The 23765-nt window shown below is 39.6% G+C and overlaps 1 protein-coding gene and 1 long non-coding RNA gene across 11 annotated transcripts in view; one reads left to right on the top strand and one right to left on the bottom strand.

Annotated features, from left to right (window-relative positions):
- Positions 1-525: 525 nt before the first annotated feature.
- Positions 526-22303, top strand: LOC121958678 (G protein-activated inward rectifier potassium channel 1-like). The gene is made up of 3 exons (XM_042507765.2): positions 526-4606; positions 17623-17839; positions 18263-22303. Exons 1-3 carry the CDS (start codon positions 3938-3940, stop codon positions 18934-18936), a joined length of 1560 nt encoding a protein of 519 aa, XP_042363699.1. The 5' UTR covers positions 526-3937; the 3' UTR covers positions 18937-22303.
- LOC148186330 (uncharacterized) overlaps positions 4806-23765 on the bottom strand; it is a 66300-nt gene continuing 47340 nt past the window's right edge. For 3 of the 10 annotated variants that reach the window (XR_015774993.1, XR_015774990.1, XR_015774999.1), the window contains exon 6: positions 20189-20327. This is a non-coding gene — a long non-coding RNA (uncharacterized LOC148186330). Of the gene's footprint in view, positions 6243-12010; positions 12161-13816; positions 14158-20188; positions 20328-23765 lie in introns of those variants that run through there. The other 7 variants (XR_015774991.1, XR_015774998.1, XR_015774997.1 and 4 more) reach the window with 6 other exon arrangements.

The following is a 23765-nucleotide window of genomic DNA, read 5'->3' as shown; positions in this document are numbered from 1 at the left end:
TGTTTTTCTGCCAAGAGTCGAGCAAAAACAGTCTTGAAGCAGAACACTTTATCTTTAATTATTAGCTGAATAATCACATGGTTTTCATTATGCATTTCCCATTTATCAGATTGATGACTTACAGTCAGTTCATGGTATGTGCGTCAGAGGAGCTTAAAGCAATAAAAACAAATTATAAAATAACAGTTTAATATGACGGCAGTGTATTACTTTTGAGCTGAATCATCTGATCCCTCCACTGCTCGAACTATGTTAAAGATACTGTATACAGAAGTACACAGACCTGTAATGTGTGGTATATATTATGGTAAATCAAAGCCTATATCTGTATCAAAAAAAACAACAACCCCCCACAAATTTAAAACAGTAGATATCTGAGTAGATATTTCTTTCATTTGAGGCCACTGTTCAAACAAAAATCATCACTTTCATTATTTTCAAAAACATCAGGCAGTAAAAGTGGTTTTCCATTTTTTTTAATTGCCATTTATTCTGTACACACTCCTGATACCGAACAACTCATTTCCTGCTGGCCTGGGACTAAATCCAACTGGATGTGTTCCTCTGTTGGTTCTCCCAAACAGCCTCATATTTCTTTATATCCAGCTAATTAAAACAGAAAGGTAAGTGGGCTGTTGCAAGAGTGTGAGATTACAATGACAATGATGAAGCAAATACAGGGGAAATCATAATGTTGCCATTATCTGCTTTCAAGGAGCTCTGGTACAATCGTACTATTGCGAACACACACAAAACAGAGATGGTGTTGATAAAATCGCTGCCCACATTAGAGCGACTCAGCCCCAAAGGGAACACCAATGATTCCAATTGTGTAAATAGCTTTTACAAAAAATAATCATATTCATTTAATCCTCATTTTGCCTACAGACTTCCAGGCATGTCCCAAGTCTGACCTGGGGGCCAATTATGGCCCTCAAATCAATTTTAACCCTTTGAAGCCTTGAGTGACATCTTTAATCTAAAGTGACTTTAATCTATAATTATCAAAATTACATATTTATAATTATGTTAGAAATGTATTATATTTTTCCAGGTCATTTCTGTATTTTTTTCTTAACTTTTTTCTTTCCTAACTATTTTGCCAATCATTTTCTTATACTTGTATTGTTAATTTTTGGGTCATTTATTCTTTTATTGCTCATATTTTTGAAAAAAATAAATAAATAAAAATAGAGCCAATTCAGGCTTTGGTGGGCTAAATGGCCCTCAAGCCTGACTTTCAAAACATGTAATATGTAGCCAACCACACAATATTGGATAATCAAGCAATATCACTTTGCATTTTTTTGTTCACCTCACAAGAGCAGGACTGTTATACAGTTTGCAAATATATACCAGTTGGGAACTGCACAGGCATAACTAACGTTTTTTTTAACAGCCACCTAACAGCAGACATTCCCTGTAAGGTGACCGACACAGCTGCAGCAAAGAGGCAAATGCGACTGTGAGGACCGCTGCTTTCAGGAGTGGTGAACAGCTGAATACCTTTTCGCTGAACGATGAAACTGTTGTGTCTGTCTCATTTGTATTGCACTTTTTAAATCTGATGCAAGAAGCAGCTTGTCCCCAGATACTTTCTGCATGATCTAAACTGGCCCCTAAAAAAGTTTGGACACACCTGATACACCATGACTAGCCACAACATTGAAACTGCTGACAGATAAAGTTAATAACATTGATCATCTCATTACAGCGCAGTGTTCTCAGGGCGTTGACTTGGCCTCCAAAGTCCCTCGATTTCACTTTAATCGAGCATCCGTGGGACGGTCAGGTACCCCAAAGGTCCTGTGTCCATAACTTGACAGGTCAGAGCCAAATCTGATTCATGGTGGGGCATCTGACCTGTTGAGGCATGATCACAGGACCTCTGCGGGTGTCCTGTGGTGTCTGGCAGCCGATAGTTCGAATCCTGTGGGTTGCAAGGCGGGGTACCAGCACGTCCCACGGATGCTCAATCAGTCTGAAATCTGAGGAGCAGGTCGATTCCCTGAGCTCTTTGTCCATTCCTGAGCTGTCTGTGAGGTGTGGCATGGCGCATTGTCCTGCTGTGTGTGAGTACGTATCTAAACAAACCCCTTATTACAAATAAAGTTAAAATGTGTGTAAAACATATAGAACAAATTCAGTTAATTAGCCTACAATTCAAAGGCAAGATATATAATGCTCAAACTATTACATTTATAGCTTTTCGTAAATATACTATACTCATTCTGAATTTGATTCCTGCAACACGTTCCAAAAAAGTTGAGACGGGGGCATGTTTACCACTGTGTTACATCACTTTTTTCTTTAAAGGTGTGCCAGGGGAAGCTTGCCTAAGGGGCTGAATGCACTAGGCTTTGGAAAAATGTTAAATGAAAAAATGTGGACGTACTAATACTTATGTCTCCCACTATATATTGAAAAGCATTTGCAAAGCTGCATCCTGTTTTAATATATGATTAACACAGCGTTCAATTACATAGACATGTACCTATAGATAGATAGACAAGGACAGATACAGGGGAATTTCTATAATTTGAGGATATTTCGGGCTTAGCTGGGCCTCAGAAGGGGTGTCCAAAGGAATTTCACTCTGAAAACACATTAAAATAATAACTCTGAATTGTAATTAGAAAAGTATTAGTAGTTGGTAGTAATTAGTACCAAGTACAGAATAGGCCTATTTATGTTATCATTAAACTGATGTATTAACCAGAGCTGGATAGTGATAGTTGAATAGTGAGATAAGCATATTTATGTTAACAATGACTGAATGTCATTAAGTAAATTTATAGTACAAGTATGAATGAAAATATCATTATATCCATGTTTTTTTAAAAAAAGAATTAGGCCTATCTGTCTGTTTGTCTGTCTGTCTTTAGCTTTGTTGCCAATTTCTATGCAAATGGGCAACGCTGAGTAACACAAACTGTATTCAGATTCCTATGTTTACACACTTGGTTGGCCAATAAAGCTGATTCTGATTGATTTGATAATATTTCCATAGTGACTTGGCATGAAGCCAGCTTATAGTTGTTTTGTTGAGACATCTCCTCACCATGTGTCTGTCACAGTGACTTCAGATGGAGTATTCTGTAGTTGGATTGATATATAATTTGGTTGCATTATGTACAAATATTGGCATTGCCTCAGGTATACTTCCACTGCAGTAACACTAGAGGGAACCAAAGAGCCGCCGATCACCACAGTGCCTTTAGAGTAACCAATTTTATGGTACAGTGTTCTCAAGATAGAGATAATTAGACACAAGGAAACACATTTAAAAGTAATGTGGGGGAAAAAAATAAAACGACAGACCGAAAGGCTGCACGAGGTTGATTTCACTGTTACATTGTTTGCTTTTGATGCTTCTACCTGATTACAGGCCAGAACAGCAACACAAAAACTGTTCCCCCTCTGTACCCTCACATCAGCTCCCTCCCTCCGTGAAAGAGGAATTATCCACCCGTGCTGCAATTCGTCTACAATCTTTAATTTGAAGTCACTCCTACCGGAGCGCGTTCCCTCAAGCACAAGTGCGCACTGTAGCCTGCTTATTCACATTCACAGGTCTATTGAAGCAGCACCTCAGTGGATCTCAGCACCAAGGACAAACAGCCTTTCAATCGAGCTGTCTGAATGCAGCTTTTGTTTTACGCGTTTTGTTGAAGGTGTTTTTTTCCCCTCCATGGATGAGATCTGAACAAAAAGTTGGCACTTGCAGCTTTGCGTAAAAGGACCGCGTGTGAATCATGCATTGCGCAGAATCTCTGCTCACTTAATTTACACGGGAGAGGCGCATCTCTACCTCACGGGATGCGAGTCGCGCGCTGACTGTTACTGCATGGTTTTTGGGCACGGGGTACCAAACTTGCTTAAAGAGCCTGATTCTGCACAAGTATTGATCGCTTGTCACAATTAAGTGATTGATACAATGTCAGCCTTGCGGAGGAAATTTGGCGAGGACTACCAGGTGGTAAACACCAACCAGAGCATGACTTTTTCCGCACCGGTGAAGAGGAAGAGGCAGCGGTTTGTGGAGAAGAACGGCCGCTGCAATGTCCAGCACGGTAACCTTGGCGGGGAGACCAGCCGGTACATCTCGGATCTCTTCACCACGCTGGTGGATCTCAAGTGGCGCTGGAACCTGCTCATCTTCATCCTCACTTACACAGTTGCATGGCTGGTCATGGCTTCAATGTGGTGGGTGATCGCATATATCCGAGGCGACCTGAGCCACGGCGGCCACGACTCGTCCTACACTCCATGCGTCGCCAACGTGTACAACTTTCCCTCCGCGTTCCTGTTTTTCATCGAGACGGAGGCGACCATCGGCTACGGCTACCGCTACATCACGGAGAAGTGTCCGGAGGGGATAATCCTCTTCCTCTTCCAGTCGCTGCTGGGCTCCATCGTGGACGCCTTTCTCATCGGCTGCATGTTCATCAAGATGTCGCAGCCCAAGAAGCGCGCGGAGACGCTCATGTTCAGCCAGGACGCGGTGATTTCGCAGCGGGACGGGAAGTTGTGCCTCATGTTCCGAGTGGGGAACCTGCGCAACAGCCATATGGTGTCCGCGCAGATCAGGTGCAAACTCATCAAGGTAGGCTACAAGTTACACAGTCACTACACAGATAGGCACCAGTGGCATGTCCAGATATTTTTTTTTTTTTTTTCGGGTGGCCCAAGTGGGGCACTGACTTATGCAGGGGTGGCATGAAGTACGAAGGCTGCTGCAGACAAATGGGTGTGCATAGCTTTAATTCACTTTTCATTTTTGTCTCCACTACCCATACCTACTTTAATTACTAGCATTGCAGTGCCTTACATCCCTGTTTATAGTTAAGTTTAAAAGATAAACTGACACAACAGAGTGACACCACACACGTAAAATAACACTTTCATATGTTATTAAAGACATTATTACTCCAAGAGTAAATAACAGATATAAAGTGCCAGTAAAATTAAAGTGCCAAAAACTGAAATAAATAAGCCAATGTGGGAAAAAAAACTTTTTCTACTGTTTTATCAGTTTATTTGTATGTAAAATTAGTCATGCTAGACACTACTGGCATTTCACCAAAAAAAGATTGTCCAATTCCATGTGCACTTAACATCTAATTCTGGAGTTTTGGGGCCAACATGGACTCTCAGCATCATCTTTAATTTTTGTTAAGTGACAATAAATATTTGTAATATGACAGAGTAGCGCATAACAGCATACATCACAATTTTATGGCACCTAGTAGCTTAAAAACCTGCTGGTTTCACTGCAAAAATGTCCTATTTTACCTGTACTCACTCAAAACCCTGTCCCATAAAAAGTGTTGAAAAAATATTTTGGTTATAAGTCAAAGCATCAATAAAAGCTACTCCCCATAACATTTTTCTTGTTATACCCTTATTATTTTAGATGCAGTTCTCGTATTACAACATAAGAAATCAACACCTCATGGCTTTCCTGGAAAGTTCTGTAAACAGTCTGTTGTTGTTTTTAACTCTTTGCCCTGCCCATATTAGTTATCTTAAACCAATAAAAAATAATTGTCATGTAAAGCACAATTTATAAAAACACATCAAAATCATGTCTGGTGGCTGCCTGCTATTATTTAGAAAGCCCAAGATGTAAAACCTCATTTGTCCCACTTAACCTGATGTCCCACATTACCTGACTTCACACTAATTGACAGTCGCTTAATTTGTTTGGAAATTGCTCATTGTGTTTTGTAAGTGCTTTCCAAGTCATGCGTTGAATTCCATTCATCTCCAGAATTGATTGTATTCCCTGAGGGTCTCTATGATTTGCAGAAGCTATACGGTTTTAACATGAGGCTCCAACATAAGACGTACTATAATGAGTTACCGTTTATCCCCTGCAGCAACTACGTCAGATTTGTCCCGGACACATTATAGTGTTTCTGCTGAGTGTGTTGCCTGGTATACAGCCTGCAGAGTGGCTGTAGTAAGTTCAACCTCTGCTTCAACTGTCCACAGAGGAGATGAATGGGCCCCCAGGGGACAGTAGGTGGAAAACAAGGCATATTGACTAAAAGATCAATTGAACCAATTCCTTTACTGAGTGGGCCACAGTTTGGTAAAGACTTTCTCTGAAGGTCAGTCTTGCCTGAAGACGAAAACGCCACTAATGTGAAGCACAGAAAGCTATCCATACCTTTGTATGAGGGGTATTTCAGTGCTGAAGGAATCCTGAGGATGAAAGGAGCCGAGGCAGCTGCTGGCTATGATAAAAAAAGAGACATTTGAGTGTTACCTTCACATCTGAGGGAGACTTGAAACTGCAGTGTCAATCAGTATTTCCTTAATCACACCTGGATGTTGTTTTGTTTAAATCACCAAATGTGTTCCTGAAGTCTCAACAACATTTTTTGTTCTCTGCAGAATGAATGACTGAAAGCTGGACAGCCCTTATTTTCTAATATGTCTAAATTCTTGTCCATGCACCACAATCCATCACATCGAATTTGATCATAGGCAGATTTTTTTGTGTGTTTTATGTACCATCATAGGTGTAATAATAATAAATACATTTTATTTCTAGAGCACTTTTCACGGCACACAGAGACACTTTGCATAAGTTAAAATGTGAAGCGCAACCCTGACAGAGGTCCTAACTATGCCCCTACTGTCCTAAAATCCTTGAAATATCCTGGAATCCTAGAAACCTCCTAAAACCCCAAAGACGTGCTAAAATCCTAAAAATGTCCTAAAATCTGAGAAACGTCCTAAAATCTGAGAAACGTCCTAAAATCCTAGAAACATAGAAATGTACTTATATCCTAGTAATGTCTTAAAATCCTAAAACATGTATGGGGCTGCTGCAACTGGCCCCTGGCCTTCTGTAATTTTCCAAAAGTGAAGAATGCCAAATTAGCAGAGGACTTTTATTTTGACAAAATTAAAGCAATTTATTCCATTAAATGCTGCAGAAAAGGCACAAAATGGTACACAAAAAAGTGTGTTTAGAGGACTCTCAAACTCCGTTTCAAACTGTGTCCCTCAACGTCAAAACAAAACGCACACCTTTGAGGAAGCCCCACATTTTCTCACTATAGCACTGAATGTCTTTTACATGAAATCTACTTGCTCCATTCTAAACATCAGCGGATATCTAAAGGACAGCGGTGCTTTGTTGTGACAGGGAGAGTTAGTCGTGCTTTAGTCGTCTCTGTGGAGTAGCGCGATGATCTCAAGTGACAGCTTACTTTCTGAACCTCGAGGGAGAGTCACCAGAAAGCTCCCAGCATGTTAATATGGTTTTAATGCTTTGTACTGCGCTCAGATTTTATCCAGGCATATGATATCATAAAAAACATGTTTTTTGTTTAACCATTTTTCATTTGATTAGAGTAAAAGTATCCATTAGAGAAATAAAAGTCAGCCATTTCACACATTAAAAGCCACGACTCAATAACTTATTATCGCTAATGATCCAGCTTTCTCTGGAATGAGTTTTATTTCATTTTGTTATCATTTGCCTTTTAATTAACAGCCTAGAAAGGGAAAGACAAATATTGTTTGTTAATTGCAATTAATCAACACAGCATCATAGAGGCACAAATGCTATATCATCAACTTTTCTTCCTCTACAGAGGCCAGTAGTCACATCGAGCATGTTTAATATTCTGTAACAATCGTCTATGATGCTTTAAATGGCTTATTTCAAACAGAATGAAAACAGCAGTATATTCACCCGTGGGCCATGCTGTCATGTTTGACCTTGGTCAAAATTGTCTGTGTGCCAACATCACAGATATCACTTTAGTAGATTTAACTCTTTAAATGGCTAATGGAGGCACTGCAGATTTCTTCTTAGAGAATAATTGTTAGGATCATTTAAATTAGGATCTCATCCTTACTTGTCATAATTTGCTGCTTGGGCAGAAACCCCAGGCATTCCTGAAATAATGCTGGGGACAGCCTTTTGTGTTGCATAACATAGACGGGGCCGGTAATAAGAAGGGGTCGGCAGCTAGGCAACAAATCTACTGGTTTCTGTTAGAAAATGATGCTGGTTGACGTGAGTCATGTGAAGCAACTGGTGTAAGGGGTTAACAGTTAGGGTTAGGCAACAAAAGTGCCGGGTTATTGTTAGAAGATAGCGGATGTCACCCAAAAAAAAAAAAAAAAAATTGGAGTGCCACAAAAATGGTTACAAAGGCAGCAGCATGACGTTTGTCGTGTGAGGCAACTCATGTAAGGCAACAAAGCGTCTTGGTTACGGTTGGGAGAACATTATGGATGTCGATATAAAAACACCTAGCTTTTAATGGCACAAATGTGGTGGTAAGAAGGAGTTTGACGGTTAGGGAAAAAATCAGGGATGTTGCTAAAAAACACACCCAGCATTGTGACACCAATGCTGCAAAATCTCCATAGACCTCCATGTTAAAATACCAAACATTACAGCAGAAATAAACATGTTCAGAGCCTGGTTAAAAAAAAAAAGGTCTCTGTAGCCTATTCAACACTCATGACAACTTTAAAGGAAGTGATTTTTTTTTAACTCACCGATTTACATTTTATTAAGGCCAAAAGTAATACATTATATAAGGGCGGGGCCACTTGAGTGACAGGCTGTCTGTTAGGCGTTGCTACAGTCTGTGAGTCAGATCCAGCCCTCCCGCCGACTTAACGACTGAATTGCTGACCTCGAGGCTTCAAAGCGGCATAACACAAACCAACAGGTGGCGTTACTTTCGCTACATCCATTCCATTATTAATACAGCTGATATGAAAAGCCCCGTGTCGCACGCTAAAACTCAACAGTGCCCCCGGCGTCTTTATAGTGACACTGTGGACACTGCCCAAGCAGCGTATTTTGACACTCTGGGAATGAGGCCAGGCTGTCTAAGGTTTTAGATATAGTAATACCGTATTTTATGTCGTTTCTGCGTTTTAAAGGCTGCATTACAGTAAAGCGATTTACCTAATCAGTCATTATATCCGCATGACTGAAGATTAGTTATCAAAAATCTCAACGAGGTAATATTTTGTGAAACCCACGACATCACCGCAACGTTGAGGCATTTCATGAGAAACAGGATTTTTTGCTTTCCTCCATATCTTCCATACTTAATTTTGATCATAGCCTTTATTTGACACATAAAGGCTCAGTGGAAAATTTGTAGTGTGAGCAGGTCTGATTCACAACATGAGAAGCAGAGCAAACTGCTGCAGTGCTGTTGCAGAGTACATACATCACCAGTACTTTGGCTACACTGCACCTTACTCAATCTTTACCTCTTAAGGTGTTTTTTTTTTCTTTTTTAAAGGAAACAAACCTGCTGTGCTTAATATAATTACTGCAACAGGGAACGCTTGTTGTTTGAAGTGTTCTCACCCATCTGTTTTCCCGTTTTTTTTTTTTCAGTTCAGCAGACCTTGGCTTTCTTTCAACGATTAGTTGATTAGATTTATGTGATGATCCTGATCTGGGATTTCTGCCAGTAAATGATTATCTTTCATTAAACTATCTTTTAAACCACAACTATTTGCATATTGGTGGAAGGTCAGACATTCAGGACTTCGCTAATTATCTGCTTTAAAAGCATCACATTCATGTTCGATTAATCCTGCCTCGAGGACAAACAGTTAATTATCAGAATGTGCTTTCTTTTTTAAAGTCAAACCTTTGTGTTCTTTAGATTATAGATTAAATGAGTCTTTAAGGGCACCACTGTTGCCTCGCTGCTGAGCAGATGCAGTATTGTAATGTGTCTTTGAAAGTATACATTAACAGACACAGTATTGTTTTACAGCCCGTAAAGCTACGCCATTGAGGCATCAGACTGTACAGTGAGGTGTGGTAGAGTAAAATGACTCTACATCACCCCATAGTACTATACGTCACCGTGGAAACAATGCAGCGGCATGTGTTCAGGTAATGCACAGCTCAAGGTCACTGTCAAATGGGATGCCCACAAAGCTGACGGGAGAAATGAGACATGCAGTAAATCCTAATGATGGAGCTGTGTAAATGTACGGTGGCATGGCAACTGAAATCAATTTTCAGGGTGAAGCACAGGTTGTAAATTCTTATGGGACCTGGATACCTGGGTAAACTTTCTGCACTCATGTTATTTACGATGCAATGTAGTTATTATGCAGGAGGGCATCTGTAACTTTTTAATCTTTCATAGAACAACAAACCTGTCATTTGCTTAAAAAAGATGGTGTGTTTGTATCAATAACTCACATGAGCACATTATGGTGAAGCATATTTTGGAGCAGTAATTGAACTGTTTTCAACTTTATTTTGTTCACACACTTTTTATAATGATTCAGGAAGCAGTGATAGAAGACTTTTATCTCAAGACTCACAGTTTGTCTACATAAGTGTCAGCCGTGATATTGCCAAGTTTTTATGAAACATTTTGTAAGAACCAAAAAAGCTTGCAGACTTTTGAGCACTCAATTTATCACCTTCCAGCATCCATAAACTGTAGGTACAGCTGCTGCTGCTGCTGCTGCTGCTAGTGTCCTCTGATTGGCGGTCAGCTGTTTGCCTCCATTCATTTTATCAATTAAAGTTCTATCTGAATAAAGGCAAAAAGCCCCCCAAGAAATCTTTAAAAACAAGAAAAGATGTTTTTGCTTTTCTTCCGATTGGCCCGCGATAGACGGTGATCGACATTTGGTCCTTCCAATCACCTTCTAAGTATTTTTTGAAAGCTTTCCAAGGAGTTTCTGTTGATGGCTTCTGAGATGGTTCAGTTTAATGGACAATCTGGCACATTAGGTTAGTGAAGAATACAAATCACGTGGAATCAGATCTTTTCTATTCTGATTTGGGACACTTTCTGATGTGGCCTAAATCAAATACAAATCGGATTTTTTTTGCAATGCGACCCCAGTCTGAACAGTCAAATTTGAATTCTTTCGACTTCTTTGTCACTCCAAATAGACATTAGTCACAATTCTGCGTTTGCTGGAGTTACTCAGGGAATAAGACATGACTACTCACCAAAAGTGAAGCCAAAACATCTTGATCGCCCCCTGGTGGCTGGCTACAGTACTAATCATAAACACCGCTGCCTCCATGTTAGCAAATGGGACACAGGCTAAACTACAAACTCAAAGTACACATCAATGAATATTTCCCAAAGACTGATTCTGTCATTTTAGTCAGTTCTTCCTGCTCTAATGAATGTTGAAGTGTTTGTTTTTTTATGTTTAGTTTGAATTAGTTATTGGATGCTAAAAAAGGGGGTTTTGGTGACAAGATTGACAGCTGTGTGTCAATCAGTGTGCTCACAATAGATCGCATGGCGGGAACCTTATGCCACGAAGACTGGCACTGCTTAGACTCTGACTCCAAATGACATCACCAGCAAAAGATGGCAGTGGCTGCATTGAGGGTATTTTGGCTTCATTTTTGTACAGTGCGAGGAGGTTGAGATGTGTTATCCATCTTTATATACAGTCATTGCTCCATAAGAAGTAGCAGCTATTACTCCACAAAAAAACATATTTAGCCATTTGTCTCTCTTTGTCCTCATCATCACAAATTTGCTGGCTTCCACTGCACATTAACTTATAAATGAAGCCCTGAACACTGATTTACTCCTGTACAGTGTAGCGTGCTGCGTGTCACGCTTTGTTATTTTTTGTGTTGCATGTGTGGGTCAGTTCAGTACCGTGACTGCTTCACTGTGCAATCTGAGATTGGCCACATTTAAAAAATAATGTGAAGCCAAAGAAAAAAAAAATCTGATCTCTTAATAAATCCACATTGAGCACTAAGGCTTGCAGTGTGAATGTACTGTAGATAACAAATTTATCAGCAGAAACATTATTCCTTGGCAAGACGGCGCATTTCTCTACATTCATAATGCATATCGACTTAAAAAGATAACTGTCCTTGAATTTCAATTAATATTAATGCAGATTCCATTAATAAATAAACACAATGCAGCACACTGACCCCTGCAGCACTTGCAGATTATGATTTTAATGTAAAGACACATGCATGTGCTTTGCCAGCGAATCATGGAGGAAACACACTCGTCTTAGTAGGCAAAAAAATGCTCAAACCAAAAACAAAAACACAGAGAGACGGAGCGACAGCTGGGTGGTGCTCATCAGCGTCAACAGAGGCTCGTCTCAGTAAGTTGGTCCACAGCAGGAGATAAGAGATCTAGTTGTAGCAGAGAGACAGACATGTATGCAGGCGTTAAGCTAGACAGGCTTGCAGACATGTCAGCATGACCCCCCCTCCCCACATCTGCCATCGTCTAAGTCTGAAGGACGAGCAGAAACAGAGATAAAAAGAAAGACGGTTGAATTAGCCTTAATGGCCCTGTCAACAGATTGGAAACGGCAGCTCGAGTGTGACGTCCGTGTGAACATTACGTTTGATGTTCGCCTCAAAGGTTCCAGCTGGACACACAAATACGCATTAAAGATACATAATGTACACACACGTCTTTCTACACTTCATTGTTTGTGTGTCTTTGCATCGCTTTCACATACACTAACACAGAGGAGGAAGTGAGTCACCAGGATTCGAGGAGCTGCTTTCACTCAACCTGAATCTCAGGTGGCTCAGTAAATTAAGCACTCCCTCTATATCAGGTCCTCTTCCAAAGGCCATTAATTCCCCCCTCGTGGCACAGACTGTTTAGCAGCAGTAAGAGAACACACAAAGCTTTCACCTTGTTAAAAGCATCCAGCGTCGGGCAGCTTTCTTCCTACTTGGCAGAGGTATAATTTTGTTGCAATGAAGCTGTGAAAAGTATCTGAAAAATAGCGGCGTCGCTTTCTAGAATTGGCTTAAATACGACTTCCCAGGAAATTGGTTTCCAATCTCATTGGCTTGTATGAGCGCTGCTGACAAATGGGACACCTGCCTGCAGTGTGGCAATGACAATTTACATTTTGAAATGATTGTGTGAGATAAATAAATTCATACATAATCACGACAGGCTTTTGTAAATTATTTTAATTGCTCCTCCCACAAGACAGAGGAAGCTTTTCCAGAAGATCAGCGGCAAAATGGAAAAAATCTATTGTAGAAGCATTACACTCGCATTTAAATGTTATGTGTGCCTGTTATTTTGCCTTCGATCTAAAAGGTGCTGCAGGGGGATGGAGCATGAAGCTGGTTAATTAACTAGACAAAAAGTTCAAGTTAATTAAAATATCACATCTAAATATAAATACCTGAAGGATCATCAAACAGCAAACCTATTCGTAATACAGATTTTTAACATATAAACACCATATATAACAATGACCATTAACAATGCTCTGCCGAAAAAATCGATTTCAATGTACATTTAAAGCATTTTCCCCAAAAAGCTCATTCTAAGGCAACAAAACAACATTTTTTTCAGGCGATTATAAACTAATAAAAACATCATATTCAGTTAATGCAAATATATCCTCCTGAATCTTTTGCATAATGCAGGAAACAGCTAGCCTTGCTCTGTCTGAATATAGCTAAATCATTTTTTATATGTATTAAACACCTTACAACATGATACTTATTGAACCTTAAAAAAGCTGGTGGGTGGATTTTGTTATCTTTGTATAGAGCCAGGCTGTTTCCAGTCTTTATGCTAAGCTAAGCTAAGCTAACCACCTGCTGGTTGCAGGTTTATAATCACCCTAAAAACATAAGAGTGGTACTGATTTTCTCATTTGTCTCTCACCAAGAAGGCAAGAAATAAGCATATTTCTCTTAACAATTTATTTTACTCTAAGTATGGATTCAGACCAAAACCCTGTGTTGGCATTCTTTTACACTTTTGTTACTGAGGAAAAAGGCAAATTGAATTCATAATATTTTATTCATCACACGATTATACAATACAGACTCAGGTAGATTAAAGGAAATGCCGGTGGCGTGGATTTTTTTTTTATAGTTTTTCATCTTTTTATTGAAAATCTATACCCAGGCGTGGACACTTATCAGCAATGTCCTGTTTTGCAAAAACATCCGCCTGTCTTTCTTTGGCAGTGTCATTCTGATATAACTTCAGTAGACATGCGACATAGGCTCCCTGTCTGCATATTTCGGGAGCGCCCATCACTGATACATCATGATGGGTGACACTTTCCCCCAGCAAGCCAGGGATCTGTGGGCACAGACGTCTTCCTGTGAAATGTCGCACCCTTCTGTCCTCAACATCACTGTGAATACAAATGACAGTTTGTTTGCCATCTGTGGACCAAGTGGCTCTTCACTCAAAGGGCCAGGGAGGCTACACTCTGCATACAAGTTTACATGAGACAGCACAGACAGCTATTTGAATTGAGCCGCACCAGAATATTACATAGTTTCTATTAAAAATGCAAACTCTTATTATTCTTTTGCTTTGATTCGCTCATACTAATAGCAGAATTTGAATGGGTTGAAGGAGGGTTTATTATTTTTGTCCTTCTGGGTGAAACAAACACATTTACCTTTGTAAATCATTCACTCTTGATGTTAAGAGGTTTGCAATTGCAATCTCCCTAATCCCATGTTTTCATTTAACAGCTAAAAGAGTACTTTATTTGATTAGGCTCAGTTTCCTGAGAGCCAGCACTAGTGTCTTCTCCATAATCTAATGATACTTGTCTAAGAGGCCAGGCTACCACAGAGAGTTTTAAATAACTCTAATGTGCTGGCAATGAGAGTAAAAGACTAGTGATTAGTTATTTGTTACACCTTTATTCATGTTTTTACCCAGCATGTCTGCCAGTAAGTGTGTAGAGAAAAACATCAAGGTCCTAGGAAGACCTTTTTAGTCTTGTTGCCTCTTCTGGGTGTATTGTTCTGCCATCTATCATTTCGCCAAATATGTTAAAATGTTAATTTCTTTGTATTTTGACATCAAAATCCACCCATCACTGCCAAAAGTGTCAAGAGTTTTTTGTTGACTCATCCAACTCTCAGAGGCAAATAAACACAGATTCAGCCAGCCTCTTCCATATTACAAAAAACGCAGGTCTGTTGAGCAAACTAGTCAGAGGTTGTCCACATACAATGTGTGATACGTTACAAAAAGTTATGGACATGTTATGTATGATATCTTAAAAACTAGTGCCCCTGCCGGTTAGGTTAGCTTTAGGAAAATAATACTGGCTGGGCTAACGTTACAGTGGTATACTGATTTTAAGATGTGCCATAATATGAAAATTGATGATTATTGTACTGAGTACATTTGCTCATCTATCGTAATGATCTCCTATATTTTAGCTTTTTGTTTTTCAAAGGGAGACTTTTTATACATACTTTATACATTAAGTTAGTATGTCATTAGAATGACATAAAGTTAATAAATGTGCAAACTTTAAGAAATAATCATTTGACAATTATGATTATAGTTATTGTTATCAGCTTAATTTTTGGCCATTTCTGTTACTCGGCCCCTCTTTAAACAGCGCCACCTGACTGCTTCCTTTGCTCATATTAGGCTGCACAGCCTGCAGCGCGTAGGTCATGTGATCACAGCCCCCTGGCTCGCAGTTACATGGGTTATTTACATGGTTGGTACTACAAAGGAGAAACACTGAATAAGAACAACCTGATTTAGGTGCCATCATTTTGCAGCAACATCAATATAAAGCCTGAGGCTCAGGACAAAAATGTGCCCCTCTTCCTCCCTCCCCCATTATTGTGCTAATGGAAGCAATCCTGACTAACTACTATCACCTCTAGTTTGGAGGCTTTGTCCTGCAGCTTTTGTGCTCTAAAATTAACACTCTGCTCGCTGTAAGTCCCACCCCATCGTCCGATTCCATGTTTGAGCACAGAGGAAAATTGCCTTCTCAAAGCTATTTCATGGAAACCTTAACACAGGTTCAGTTACATTCCCATCAGGGTTACATACACACATATTATCCAACAAAACTGTCCTGGCTGGTGAATTGGCCTCGTAGACTGCACAGCAGTCACCCTCAGGCAGGGTCATAAAACCCCTGAAGCTGCATCGATGAAACCTTTTAATTTTTTTTTTTTTTTTGTAAACAAAGACATGCCTTGAATTTTGAATGCAGTCCATTTGCTCTCTTGCTCATCCTGTGGTGTATAGTTTGCCTAACAGACTGTATTATAAAAATCACAGTAATGACTGTGCATTTTAAAGAAAACATCAACATTTTTGGAAATACCCTCAATAGCTTTATAGCCAACAGCTGGATAAGAAGACTGATAGCAGTAATCAGGCCAGTGACTTGGATGAAGTGACTGAGCTGAAACTTGTGAGGGGACAATATTTTTTCATAAAATAAACGTCATCGATTTAAACAATCAATAGTCGCAGAAAGGCTACATAACAACAGCAAAGGGCTACTGTTTCAAAATAAAGGAATACATTTTGTCACATAAGAACGCAGCACAAGCAGAGTGCTAAACATATTTTGAATTTATGAACAATTCCCTTCCTCTATGAGGCACTTAGAAACAGCTGTTTTAGGCTTGTTGTTTGTGGATTTGTTTCAATGGAGGGATTAACTGAATTTACAATCTGCCGAAACTGCCTTTTTTTTCTGGCACCCAGCTGTGGCACATCCAGAGAAAAGGAAACTTGCAGATTTTTTCCATGTGAAGCGCACGGCTTTCAGCAAAAATAGACCATTACGTTGACATTGCACCACCTCTCACTACAGTTTCAATGTCTTCATCTGTCACAGACGTGAGGAAATACATAAATTTCTGTTTCAGTCAACCTTTTCCTGTTTCTGTTTCGAAAAAAACCCTCTGACAATTTTTCGGTCGACAGAATCCCAGAATCCCCTCAGTTGTCGACACAAGGCATTTTACTGTGAAATATCTGCAGGGCTGTATTGTTAATTCAGCAGCTTGCATGGCTTTATAAATGAGAGGAGTATGTGCTTTTAATTGTGGAAATACAGTAGCTATAACAGCAGGCAACTCTGCAGCAGCACCACAGCAAAGCTGCCGTTAGTGTGGACACCACATGTGTGTTAGGCACAGCAGTCCGGTGGGGTTGCCATCATGCATTACTCACACATGCAGTGTGCAGCCACGAAAATCAAGCAACTTAAGACACCAAACTAAGTTATGTGTTCGGTCTGTCTGTCGACCTCCTCCGCTCTGCTTCAGCACTGCGGACAGTGCCGCACCTACACACAACAAACAGCGCTATCCATGGTTCTGAAACAACAGCTAAGAAGTAGGCACATTTATCTCAGCCCATAATTTATTTATTTTTTGCTGTTATGAAACAGAATTATTATAATTTTCTAACACTTCTTCATGGTCATTTAGTCATTTTTTTATTTTATTTTATAGTTTGTTTATTTAAATCATTTTCAGGTAATTTTCTTGTACTTTTTTTGTTGTTTTTTTTTACAATTCTTTTGTTAATTTCATTGCCTTCTTCCCATGTTATTGACAAAAGTCAATTTTCTTAGGTTACAAAGGTTTAAACCACAAACATTTATTTGGATGGTTTTTATTTATGAAGTTCAATAATTCATGGTTGTTTAATTCAACATTACACACTCAGTGGTCGGTATTCAGTTGCTAATAAAATGATTACTATTATTTGCCTGTAAAGCCCCGAGCTCTGACTCCAATGTAGAGGAGAAAGTTGAAGAACAAATAAAAATGTAAATGTCACATGTCCTAATTGTTTGTGTTTCCAGTCTCGGCAGACTCCAGAGGGCGAGTTCCTGCCTCTGGACCAGTGTGAGCTGGATGTGGGTTTCGGGACGGGGGCAGACCAGCTCTTCTTGGTGTCGCCTCTTACCATCTGCCACGAGATCAACACCAAGAGCCCGTTCTTTGATCTGTCGCAGCGCTCACTCATGAACGAGCAATTTGAGATTGTTGTCATCCTAGAAGGCATCGTAGAGACCACTGGTATAAGAGCAAATTATAATTTGAAATATATATATATATTTTTTCTAATTACATTGAATGAACTTCTCATGCCCTAATCATTCATTTCATCACCATTTGGCCTGTAGCAGAGAGCATTTCTCAGTAATATAAAATAAAATATTTAAAGGAATGTTTAATTTCATGGTCTTTAATTATTCAATAGCACAAGCTCCTCTCTGTCTTTTTTTTTATATATATATGTCTCTGTCTGTGTTTTCCCTGAAGCAATTTTCCAGTTTTTAACTCTGCTGCATGCCATCGGCTGTGTGTCCATTTTTATTTAATAGCCCACTTTTTGACAATTTTCTTCGTAATGTTACAGTGCTTTTAGTCACCTCCTTTTTGCCTTTTTCTTGTATTTGAAACACTTCTCTACACTTATGTCTTTTCTCTCTTTCCTAGGTATGACATGCCAGGCGAGGACATCTTACACCGAAGATGAAGTCTTGTGGGGCCATCGTTTCCTCCCTGTCATGTCACTGGAGGAGGGCTTCTTCAGAGTCGACTATTCCCAGTTCCACAACACCTTTGAGGTCAATACGCCTCCCTACAGCGTCAAAGAGCACGAGGAGAAGTCCTCATTGACGTCGCCAAACTCTCTCCCCGTTGCGCCCACCCCGTCCTCCCCACAGCTGGGTAACGGAGGCCGCGGAGGCCGGAGAGAAAGGCTCCTGTCAGCCGACTATGCAGACCACGTAGAGGACCAAGCCTCCAGGCTGCCCAGCAAACTCCAGCGCATGAGCTCAACCAAGGAGGAGCACCTCTGGAGGGGACTGAAGACGGGGCCAGCCTTGCCTGGGGGGAAGGCCTCCAGCACAGGAGACCTCCCTCTTAGTATTCAGCGGCTGAGGTCCAGCTCCATCCCAGTTGTGAGGCAAGGACAGCTGGAGGAGCAGGTCCAGCTGCTGTCCTTGGATGGAGATGCCGAGGAGGGTGAGATGGAGAAACACAGACTGCCAGCAGCCATTAGCACCATCACTGCTCCAACCCCGACCCCAGTCCAGATCCCTTTGGTAGGGAGTCGGCCAGAGGACAATCTGCCCGCCAAACTGCGCAGAATGAACGCTGACCGCTGACTTCTGCAGAGTACTTTTAAGACTTTCGAAAAATCGAATCAGGCTTGATGGGCATTGCATATAAATAAAGACTACTGTGATATAACTTATTTTTTTCCGCAGATTTTGGCCAGTATTTTACATTTACTTATGGGCTCTCTACTTAGTTGTCTAATGCCACAAATAGAAGGACAACGCCAATAAGCCATCCATCCGCTCATACTGTGAGTCATTTTTGATAGATCACCATCTGTGCCCCCCACTGACTTCTAACACTTCTGCCCTTGTGCTTGTTCCTTTCACTTAGGTTCATAGAGTTGCATCAAAGACTTTACTGTCTCAAACAACTACACTTTTTTCAATTAATCAAGCACCAAAGTGGCAGTCACAAATAAGACTGACCTGAATTGATCATTCGCTAAAGCCCTCCTCCAAACAGCGATTGTCCAGTGATAGCTTTGCAACTGTAACTCGTCACGGCAGATCTGCCAAGCTTTGGATTTCTCCACATGCCTCAAACAGTGTCAGTGGGACTTAGTAGGACAAAAAAAACCCTGAAAACAGTGAGACACACAGATTTATTTTCTATGGGACATGAAAATGGTTTTGCAAGGTATTGTGGGTTTCCTGGCAATGCAGAACTGAGCAGTATTACAAAACTTTTAACTTTATGCAAATGAGAAAGAAATTTGCTCTGTTTGCTTCCAGTGTGTCTTCTTCATGAGAATGCTACCTCTGCATTTGAGGTTGTTATTGTTTTGTAAAATACATGTTCCCCTCTGTATTATGTATGTTCAGTAACGCCAAAAAGTGTCATGATGTATGTCAATTTGACCATTTTGTGGCACTTAAAATCAGTAGTTAGTTTTTGTCAGCTCCGTCTCATTAGAATTCATTTTCTGACATGATCAGGATAGCACTTGTATCTGGAGCACAGCTGTCGTTCTGAAGCTTGAGATTTCCCACTAAGGTATGCTCTGTTCAAGTCAAGATGCTTTAAATGTAACAGTAAGCCAAGTTATTTGTTTAATTAGCTTAACTTATGACCTTAATTGTTGTCATGCAGGACATGAACAGGCTTCCAGGCCTCCTGTCTTGCAATTAAATTTTTTATAGTAGGCTATAACAAAAATGGTCATACTGATGGACTCATGGACTTGAGCCCCATTCGAGATATCATAGCTACAACAGCTTGCTTAAAAAAAAACCCAAGAGAGATTAATGGGCATAAAAAGTAGTTTAAATACATGTTTAAAATTAAACATCAACACCTATTTGTTCTTGTGGTTATGATTCACACACAATGATTTCCCTTAAAAACAACAATTTTAAATCTCTGGCAATGTCCCAAAGCTTTAACATTTCCTATCTGCAATGTTGGTTTGGATAGTGGTGTCTTTCTTTCAACCTTTCTGAAACCAAAAACAAAAGAAAAAACCTGTGAGAAATGAATGAAAATGTGCGTTTATAAGCTCTAAATTATGCTGCAAACGTAAGCATGTCTGGTTAACAAGCTCAGTACCTACAGTTTATGTGACTACAGCGATCCGCAAACTCCAGAGCTGAAAAAGGAAACCAACACAAAGGTGCCAAAAACTGCACTTCCTTGAACGGCCACATGAGATTGGAAAGCGCAAAAAAAACAAAAACAAAAAAAACAGTTTGGATTTGTATGGCTAATATCCCCCATGATGACAGCTGTCTTTATTTTCATATAACTTAACCATTTAAATTTTGTTGAGGCTTAAAGATACGCATATTTAAGGGCAGTGCTGCTTGAGTGACAGGCTATTGCTACGAGTCACAGCTTTACCCCAGTGTTGCCAACTTGGCGACTTTGTCGCTATATTTCAGGCGCCTCTTCAGGCCCTCTTGGCTACTTTATTTCTAAAAAGCCACTAGCGACAAATATAGTGACTTATTCAGACCATCAGGAGAAAAGAGAGGAATATATTGTGATTCATTATCATGCATGCTGCTCAGAGAAATCGCAACCCACGGCTGTTTCGCCATCAGTGCAGAGTCCCTCTCCTTCTCTCCTCTTGTGTCGTGCAGTAGGTGCGTGACAGGCAGAAGGAGAGCAGACGCCACTCATGGTGAGAGTTAATTATATTGAGTTTCTATGGTTAAAGTGAAGCTCTTGCTCTCTGCATTAGAAGTGCAGTAAAGTGTTGAACTGTAAGCGCCATGGCTTTCGTGCCATTTAAATCTTTTGTTGACAATTTTTATATTCAATTTAATTTGGCAAAGTCCTCATACTGCCATTAATGCGCAATGAGGTCACCAATATGCAAATCAGCATATGACACCATCTAGCAACTTCCAGTGACTTTTGGAGCTAATGCTAGCTACTTTCATTGGAAAAGAGTTGGCAACATTACTCGGCTCTCCTTTAAAAATGATGACCTCTGGCTCGAAATAATAAACTGGCAACGGTCGAAATTCTGAACTTGAGGCATCAAAACGGCAGTTCACAAACCAGTGGGTGTAGTCACGATAGCTACTTCGATTTTTTTTTCACAGTCTAGTGGTTACAGATCATTATTATTTTAAAAAAATCCCCTTTTACAGTTCCTTGTGTAATATTTCCACACTGTGTAGAAGCCGATCCTACACAGACCTGTTAGCTTTAGCTTAAATGTTTTAGCACAAAATCATGCATGTAGCCATCAAGTGCATATTTAAGACCCATTTGTTTTTCATTTTAAAGAGAGGCAGGTAATAACAATTTAAAAAATAGATTTTTTAAAAAGCCGGAGACTGAATTTTTATCCAACTCATGGAGCTAATGTTAGCTTAATTAGCTAACTTAGAGCTGGTTGCCAGTTAGAAATGGGAAACCTGCTTTGCTCTACCTCTGTGTGAAATGAAGCCCCCTCTTGTTTTGACTATAACTAAGTATTCTGTGTAGTGAATCTGCCGCCATCACTGTAAACTGCGTATGTGCCGCGTGAGAGTGAAAGCTTGACAGGACGGGGCTTAGCTAACGGTCAATCAACGTGAAATGCCTAAACATTAATTAAAACCCTGGAACACAAGTCAGGTTTATACACTACATTTATTTATCACTTGTACTAAATATTTGTTTGTTTGAATGCTCATTTGATTTGTATGTTTACTACTATACAGTTTTAACTATTTTTTACCTCTGGGTGCAGTGTTTGCATTGGCCCGTTGTACGCATGGGTGACAAAATGTATTCGCAGTTCAATTTTGGACTCTGTCATCATGAACTGATTTATTAAAGTGTAAAACAAATATTTGGGAATGCAGGGTTGCTGACATCAGGGGATGTGTGTATTATTGCTAATATTAAGGTAAGATAAAACTTCATATTGCAACTGCTAAATAATAAATTATTTGAAATCACAAGTGTGTCTATGAGTTGTTTTCTTTTCTGTATAGAAATGGTTTCCTTTTACTGTGGGACTGAGTTAAGCATTTCAACACCCTGTGGTATTTCAGCTTACAAAATGCACCAGCAGCTCATGTGTCACCTGCTGCGACGGTTAAACCAACATTCATCAAATATTAAAGCCTTAAATGGGAATGCAAGTTGTTTCTATTTTAAAGCAAGTTTTAAGAGTGCAAGAGTTCAGAGTCAGAACTCCAGACAAAATCCTCGAGTGGCATTTAAACCCTGGCTGGTAGGTTAACGTACTTTACTCCTTCCTCTGCTCTCTTGAAATCAAAGCCCTTAATCTTCCTCTGGCTGCAGCTTCAACTAATTATTTTAGTTTTCCTGTAGCTGACAGTCATGCTGTTCACCAGCCTGGTCAATGGCACTTTTGTGGCTATCAAGCTAGAAGTGCTCCAGAGGAGGGCAATTTTCCAGACATTACACATCTGAGGACGGCCACAGCTAATTAGTCATACTGCAAAGAATAGCGTAAAGCAGAAATTTGATTATGTAATTTGTTGACAGTGCAAAAATGACCTCTGTCCGGCTTAGGATAAAATTAAATCAGATAAATGATGGGGAAGAATGCATTTACAGACCATTCTCCACACAGACATAATTCTGTATTATGACAGATTCATCTGTAAAGGAAAATCTGTTTTGCTCATTCGTCTGTCATTAAATTGTGCTTGGGAAAATGGATTAGTCCAATTTTCACTTCAATTACACTTCCTTGGTGGAATGAAGGTCATTACATTTATAGAAAAGAATAAAACCACATTTGTAAGTCTGAACTAATTTCTTGTCTGAATCAGGCCATTATATCTTCCTAAAATGGATGAGATCCAGCTAAACCAAAACCTCCCTAAAATAACTAAAATGTGAAGATTTCTATTTTGTGAAGTTAAATATCAGCGTATCTTTTCTAAATGCATTTCTTGGGTCACGTAAGTAAGTTGTATCTGTGAAAAAGAAACATATGAGCTGATAAGGAACAAAGGTTGAAATAACACTAGAAAGCTTAATGCGTCACTTATATTGGTCAAATAATATAAATTAAGATGGACAGATCTCATTCTGCCTAACAATAAGTTTTATTTTTGATACTTTCAGTCAATTTTGATGACAATACTTCTGTACTTTAGCTTAAATAAAACTTCAAATGCAGGCTACTTTTACTTAAGTAAGTGATCTGAATACTTGCTTCACCACTGGCTGTCTGCAAAATGCACTTAAAGAATAAAAAATAAAAGTACTCATTATGGAGTAGAGTGTCCACTGTCATATTCTTATATTGTATGAATTATGGATTATCGCGAATGACTCAAATAACATGTAAGTAGTATTTCAATCATACATGTTTAAGGTGGAGTTTATTTATTGTTGGGTAACTAAATATTTAACAGTACATTATATTTTATATGTTTTGTATTTCAAATCATAATTTGAA

Source organism: Plectropomus leopardus, chromosome 19, assembly GCF_026936395.1.
Source record: "Plectropomus leopardus strain MGB_pleo_1.0 chromosome 19, ASM2693639v1, whole genome shotgun sequence".
NCBI lineage: Eukaryota > Metazoa > Chordata > Actinopteri > Perciformes > Serranidae > Plectropomus > Plectropomus leopardus.
Note: the sequence above shows the minus strand (reverse complement) of the source record. Positions and strands in the feature narration are given on the sequence as shown.

What these genes read in the sequence shown, in the direction of transcription:
- LOC121958678 (XM_042507765.2), top strand. Translation starts at nt 3,938, where the DNA reads ATGTCAGCCTTGCGGAGGAAATTTGGCGAGGACTACCAGGTGGTAAAC. An exon ending in TCAGGTGCAAACTCATCAAG is followed by an intron (nt 4,607 to 17,622) that starts GTAGGCTACAAG and finishes TTGTGTTTCCAG; the next exon opens with TCTCGGCAGACTCCAGAGGG. An exon ending in AGGCATCGTAGAGACCACTG is followed by an intron (nt 17,840 to 18,262) that starts GTATAAGAGCAA and finishes TCTCTTTCCTAG; the next exon opens with GTATGACATGCCAGGCGAGG.